A 7,171-nucleotide genomic window follows, 5' to 3' on the forward strand; every position below is an offset into this window, starting at 1 on the left:
TCTGGCAGGCAGATGAGTGGCCTCTGGACGGCGGCCCTGTCCCCCTGCCCGACCCTGTGACTCTGCCCCCTTCCGTGGCAGCGGGAATGCCGCTGATGTGATCATGTTACGGACTTTGTGATGGGACTGATGGAGTCCCCAGGGCCCCGCTAAGGGGCTGAGGGCGGCAGAAGCATCAGTCAGCGTGATGTTTCTGGCCTCGGGGCGGGAGCAGACCCTCCAGCCACTGACGGAGGCCGAGACGGGACCCTCCCCGGGTCTCCTCCCAGCCCGGCCAGCCCGGTTCCGAGGCAGACGAGCGGAAGGGTGGGAGGCACCTGCGTGTGTTTCAGTTTGTGAGGCAGCAGTAGACCTCAGGGCTGGGCCATCTGCAAGTTCTGAAACACAAGCTTTTCGGAATCCTAACAGCCCCCCGCCCCCCGGGCAGTTTGCCCAACCTCCCACGCAGCTCCTCCGAGAGATGAATCCCAGGCCCGAGTGCAGGGAAGCAGAAAGGCGCGTCAGCAGGTCAGCATCCCCTGGTTGCAGGTTAAAACGCAAAATCTGGGGCCTGGCCCTTTCTTCCTCTCTCTCTTTTTTTAAAGTTCAGGTCAAGTTTACTGAAGTCTAATTTGCATGTAGTGAAATTTCCCCTTTTTAGGTTACAGTTCTATGAAGTCTGAGAACCTGCTCAAGTCAGGTAACCACTGACATGTTTCCATCGCCAACATCTCCCCGGGGTCCCCTTGTGATAAACCCCCTTCCGGACCCTCGTCTCCGTCTCCGGTCGGGTTTCTGGCCCCACGTTCACCTCGTCCAGGTTGCCACGTCCACGGAGTGACACTTCACGCAGCCTCTTGAATCTAACTTCGGTGACGTGTGAACATCATGCTTTTCAGATTCCTTCACCTTGTCTCTGCTCCTATGTAGACGAATCATAATGATTTATCCCCATGGCCAGGCTCTCCTTAAATCACCCAAGCGTGGCTCCATCTCTGGGGCGGGGGGGGCAGAGGGGAGGAGCTGAGATGGCCAGGCTTCTTCACGGGCTGCAGAGGGGGTGCCCTCCCGCCTGTCGCCGAGGGCAGGTGCAGACAGTGAGGGGAGGAGGCGCTTGGGGGGTTGAAGTGATGCTTTCACAGGGATTGTCATCTTTAGCTGCTGTACAACTTGAAAGGAGGGAGAGAGATTGGGGTCCCTGGGCTGGAGGGGACGGGGAGGAGGGTTGGGGTGGGGAAGCAGGGCTGCTGCAGCCGGAGGCCTTGTGGTGACAGTTAGTTACAGGACGAAACGGCCACTTAGCAGCGGAGTACGGACCGTCACTTGTTCTGTATGCACCTCCGTTTGGGCCACTACTGGCTACTCTTTCCTTAGGAAAGACCCCAATTTGCTGGCTCAGACCTCCCCCCCGCCCCCAAGTAAGGGAGGGCCTGCGAGGCTTCCCCCACAAAGTGCACGCAGCCCCTTCCTTGGCAGGGACTGCAGGTGAGCAGTGAGCGAGCTGTTGCAGCCCCGCCCGGAGGTGCCCCCTTCCCTTTGTGTGTCTCAGCGCTCTCCCTGGCGGCACAAGAGGGTGGTGCCGTGTGGGCCTGCGGTCGGCCTTGGCCCCCCAGGTCTGACTTCTGGTCTGGCCACCAGTTGCCTTCTAGATGGAGGCTTCCCCTGCGAGGGGGGGGTGGGGGTCGGGAGAGCAGAGCTGCTGGGAGGGTGGCTGCTCTGAGCCGGACGCTTTTCTCTTCTCTTTTGGTTTGGTCAGGGGCCAATCGAGGTGGGAGTGGTTAGGTCCTGGGGCTGAAATCGCTCTGCACGATAAAGACTCTGTCTTTCAGGATGTGCTTGAAGCTGATGGGAAGCTTGTATTTCGTTTTGGGGGTGGGGGGTAGGGGGAGGAGAGTGGTCTCCGGGGCAGGGAAGCGGGGCAGGAGCGTGAAGTCTCATCTGCACTTTCATGGCCTCCTGCTGGGCGTGGTTCTGGCCTGTGAGCGGCGCTCTCCACAGCGCCTGCAGAAACGCCGCGTGTGCTCGGGGGCGGGGTAGAGGGGCCGTGTCCACACCAGGGGAGACGCCGAGTGGACGGAGGGCAGACGAGCACTGGGCTGCCGTCAGGATTGAGGATCGAAAGGACCATCAGGCAGCGGTGAGCACCCCCTGAGGGTCCTTGAAGCGATGGAGAGCCTGGGCTTCAGGCTGGCGACTTGTGAGCCGTGGACGGCGCGTGCACAGGATGTTGAACGGAAGAGTCCAGGTTAGGACCAGGCAGCGTCTGCCTAATGGTAGCTCCCCATCCTCATCCCCAAGAGAAAACGTCTTCCCATGACATATTTTAGACAGAAGTCAGCCCTGGCCGGTGTGGTGCAGTGGATAGAGCATCGGCCTGTGGCCTAAGGGAAGCAGGTTTGATTCTGGTCAAGGGCACGTACCTGGGTTGCAGGCTCAATCCCAGCCACTGTCGCCCCTATCAGGGCGTGTGCAGGAGGCAGCCAGTTCATGTCTGTCTCATGTAGATGTCTCTCTCTGTCTCTCCCCCTCCCTTCTACTCTCAAAATCAATGGAAAAATACCCTCGGTTGAGGATTAACAAAAAATAAAAAAACAAAACAGAAGTCACCTTTGAGGTCAGCCCCGGTCACAAGTGTGAGAACAAGTACATGGAAGTCGCGAGCCGGTTTTCAGACGTTAGGGATCCATTTAACGTGACCCCGGTGCCCCCTGAAGGCACAGGGACTTCGGTCCCCCAGCGGGAACGCGGCCCCGGGGCAGGAACAGAAAGCAGCGCTGGTCACGCAGGGTCTGCAGGGCGGTGGGCGGGCGTGAGAAAAAGGAACGGCAGTGATGCAGAGGAACGGGAAGTCACACGCGTGGGGTGTAGCCAGACCCGTGACACGGATCGCCTCTCCGCACGAGCCCTCTTGGGCGGGGGGACAGCGACAGGGACGGGGCCCTGCTGTGGCCGAGGGCGGTCCCATGTGCAGCGGGGCCGCCAGTTCGGTTCCCGGTCAGGGCACTTGCCCGGCTGTGGGCTTGACCCCCAGTGTGGGGCGCGCGGGAGGCGGCCGATGGATGTCTTGCTCTCATCCTTGCTTCTCTCTCTCTCCCTCTAAAAGTCAATAAAACATATTTAGGAAAAAGGGAAGGACACAGGTCTCCCCAGTCCTCCAGGCTGCCCCGGGGCCCACAGGAGACGAACACTTTGCACCCAAGCCTCGCTCCAGTTTCTCAGGAAACTGGTTTTCGCCCAGAGGACTTGGACAGTGGCCACAGGACCCTGTGGGCCGCCACCGCCGACCGGCACGTGGGAGGGGACTCGACAGCTCGCAGGTTAGGTTCCTGGATTGTCGCGAGTTTCGTTCCTTGCAGGGGGGACCCGCCACCCTTTGTGGGGCAGCGACAGGAACGCTGGCCCAGAGTTTCCACGCGCGGTTCCTGCACGCACGCACTTTCTGTGGTGGGACTCGCTGTTGCTCAGAACTCGCCCGGGGGTTTCCTCCCGCCCCGCAGGCTTCCTCTGTGGTGGGGGGCACCCCACTTCTCTGGGGGGGGGGCTCCCGCGAGGTGTTAGCATTCTCTTTCACATGCTTTCGGGACCTTACAGTGTTCTCAGTATCGCCAGTTTCTCCTCTGGTCATGTTTTGCTTTTATTTTTATTTTTATTTTTTAAATATATTTTTTGATGTCAGGGAGGAAGGGAGGGGGAGAGAGAGAGATAGAAGCATCCACAATGAGTGAGAATCATGGATCGACTGCCTCCTGCACGCCCTACCCTGGGGATGGAGCCTGCAACCCCAGGCCTGTGTCCTGACCGGGAATTGAACCGTGAGCTCCTGGTTCATAGGTCGACGCTCAGCCCCTGAGCCACGCCGGCCGGCTCTTGTTTTTTTAAACGTAAGACACGGTGAGCTAGGATCTGTTTTATCAAAGGAGTTGGGAATGCGAGCAGCTGGAGGTCCCGAGTCTGGACCTGCCTTTGGCTCCTCACGGGTGGGTTGGGTGCTCCCCTGACCGCCAGCTGCCCCCCCAGCCAGCCTGCAGGTGGGGGCTGCTCAGCACGCAGCTCCCGGGGAAATGTTTGCTGGGACAGTCACCATCGGCTCAGTTTGTCCTCGTCATCACAGCGGCCCTGCCGATACCCGGGGAGGCCCGCGGTCCTGAGCGGCAGCCACCCACAAAAACCACACAGCATTTTACTCAAAACTAACAAGTCCTTTGTGATGCAAAAGTGGTGGAATTTTGGGTACTTTCTGTAAAATCGAAATCTTCACGGGGATTTCCAGCCTTCGAGGCGCTTGTTCACAAATGATGCGCAGAAGGAAGAGGGAGCCGGCCTGCCCACCAGCATCTCCACGGGTTTCCGCGGGGAGGGCGCCACCTCCGCGCGGGGGAGCTCCGCTTTCACAAACGCAGGGACACCAGGGGTGTTTGCATGAGGTTTGCTTGTGAAACGGAGATTTTAGGAGCTTTTCTCTGTCGGTGTTTGGTCCTGACAAAGTCTTCACAGCCAATACCTTCAGGGGCCGATCCCCTGAGGAAGGGGCTGGAAGCGCCAGGCCAGGCAGTGTGGCTGCAGGGCTGGGAGGACCCGGGAGCTGGGAGGTGCTGCGGCCCTTCGCTGGGCGGGAGGAGCGAGCAGGAGGCGCACATTCAGAGCCGGGCCGGGCCAGTTCCTCGGCCTTAACACCCATGTTTCTCTCTGCTTGGTGGCCGACGACAGACCTGGTCTCCAGAGCTGTCAGGAGTCCTCGGTTCCGATCCCTGTCTTAAAGCTGCCTCTTCCTATCACCTAGCACTTAAGCCTTCTTTCAAGCACGTTTTGTTTTTTAAAATCTGTAAGAGGATTATTTCAGCAAAACCCAACCTTGCTTCTGTGTGCTTTTGTAATCCCTTTTGTAATTCATCTTTCTGAATTCCTGTCTCCGCAATGGTCAGGTGCACGTCTCATGATGTGCCTTAAAGTAACCGCGGGCCTCGCCTCACTGCCCCGGCCTCCCTGGGTGACCAGGTGCTGCATGGTCAGCCCACAGCGGCAGTGCCCTCCGCCAGCAAAGGGCTGCGGTGTGGGGAGCCGGCCGCAGGCGTGGTCCATGCCCACAGCGGCGGGGGTCAGGGCCTTAACCCGGTTCCGGATGAGCAGACTCCGTAGCTCCCGGGAAAGACCTGAGTGGGTCCCCGGCACAGAAAGCGAGCTGCGTGTGGTGGCAGCAGAGGCCGAGCCGCGGCAGCGCCCACACTCACACCAGCGCCCGCTGTATGTTTATGTCCCCGCGGCATCCACACCGGGCGGCAGGGCAGCCTCCCGGCAGCGGGGCAGCCGTTGTTTCCAGAACAGCCGAGTGAGAACCGCCTGGACCTCGGACCTCGGGTAAGGGGCATGAGCTTGGTAACGGACCAAGGACACTGTCTCAGTGTTTAAAGATGAAATGGCAGTATTTCCCAAAGCCCAGGGGGACGGTGGGGAGAGCCCCACGACCCAGCCCGGCCTGCACGAGGGGCAGGTCCCCCCTTGGACGGGGCGGGAGCTTTGTAAGACCCTCCGGCTCGCAGGACCTGGCCGCAGCCAGGGAGGACAGCCACGTCGAGGTCCAGTGCGTGCGAGGGCCTGGGCGCCTGGGCGGTCACTGCGCTCACCGCAGCGTCTACACGGACAGGCGGGGAAGTGGCACTGGACTCGCCTGGTCCCCAACGGGCTGTGCTTTAAACCGGCCCCAGACCGTCACCGCCGCCGCCGCCGCCCCGCCCCGCGCGCAGGAAGCCACCAGCCGCCACTCCGTGGTCTGCATCGTTTATTAAACACTTATCCTCACACAGGCATTTACAGACGTCACTCGCTGGAACTCTGCTTTCAACACATTTTTAAAACTTTTTTTTTTTTGCAGAAGAGCCCCTTGTAAAATGAGATCCAGGTACGAAACTCAGCACAGACCTGACGTCTCCTCTCACCCTCCAGCCACCCGCAGGAGAAGCCGCGCGACAGAGAGAAAGCCAGAACGAGGCTCTTTCACAGAACCACGTGTCCGTGTTGGCGCGGAGCTCCCACGGGAGGAGCCCCTTCACCTCTCTGCGGGCTGCATGGGAACACCGCGCAGCTCCGCAGCACGTAGGTTCAGACGAAGGGAAAAACCACCTACCGTTGGGACCAGATAACCTAGGGACCCGCGATGGCGTGTTTTATAGCGCGACACCAACATTCGCCCGGAGCGGACATCGACTGGCCAGTGGGATGCATTGACCCCTTTAAGAAAGTCTATTCACTTCACAAGCTAACGTCTGAGCCTCTAGTTTAGCTCTTGGGCCAAGAAATAGTTTAAACGAGCCATTTGGAAGCTTAAAAGGATCTTTGAAGCTGAAGTTGCTCCTTAAAATGAAGGCGGACTTGCCGCTTCGCAGGCCTGGGGCGCCGACGCTGCCAGTGACGGCCAACGCTGTCCCCACAGGAGCCCCCGTGGCACGGCCCGGGCCTGCGCGCCCCGGCACTACGTTTTGGCAGCAGCATCGTTAGACATTTGTCACATAATATGAACACGCCAGCTCCTAAGACGCGGGCTCCCTCCGGGGCGCTCGGGGGCTACAAGGTCGCTGTGATCGCGTAACCGTATTGCACAGTTTATAAAAAACATAAATACTGGCTATTCTAGATTTAAATACAAAATACATGTCCTATAGCTTTAAATCTATACTCTGGTTCAAGTGCAAATCAGGTGCTTTCTGTAGTCCTTTCCAAAAAAAGGCATTTTTAATATATTTTGGCACACATGAAAGGTCACCGCGCCAATTCTAATTACAATACGTACATCCAGCCTCGAGAGTAGCGATCATGTACATCCAGTATAAACGGAGTATTTACAGATGCCCCGGGCGCAGCCGGAGCCGCGCGGGGCGAGTGGGCTGCTGGGGGTTGGCGTTCATGTGCGGAGGGTGTCCCAGGAGGCCGATCCGCTGCTTCTGCTTCCTCTGTTCCGTCATCTGGAAAGTCAGAAAGTTTCCTCATCAGCCCAGACACTTCCTGTGCGTCAGCGCCCACGGCGAACTGTAGGTTTACCTCTGTGGTTATGGTTTGTACTGAAACCCACTTTCTACACAGACTGTCTCTCTCACACGCAGGCGGCTCCAGAAAGAACCCGCCGGCAGGTGGGGAATTCTGGGGCCCAGCCCTGCCCCGGTGCCCGCCTCCTTCCCTCTGAGATTTGAAAGTCTGCTTT

The 7,171-nt window shown here is 59.0% G+C and overlaps 1 protein-coding gene across 1 annotated transcript in view; it reads right to left on the minus strand.

The window, feature by feature from the left end:
• Window positions 1-5,738: 5,738 nt before the first annotated feature.
• Window positions 5,739-7,171, minus strand: part of ITPR1 (inositol 1,4,5-trisphosphate receptor type 1) — a 227,042-nt gene continuing 225,609 nt past the window's right edge. Inside the window, 1 exon segment of the mRNA XM_015568305.1 lies at window positions 5,739-6,935. Within this exon segment, the coding sequence (XP_015423791.1) occupies window positions 6,813-6,935 (123 nt within the window). The 3' untranslated portion in view covers window positions 5,739-6,812.

The sequence above is a fragment of the Myotis davidii genome, unplaced genomic scaffold, assembly GCF_000327345.1.
Source record: "Myotis davidii unplaced genomic scaffold, ASM32734v1 scaffold663, whole genome shotgun sequence".
In the NCBI taxonomy this organism is placed as follows: domain Eukaryota; kingdom Metazoa; phylum Chordata; class Mammalia; order Chiroptera; family Vespertilionidae; genus Myotis; species Myotis davidii.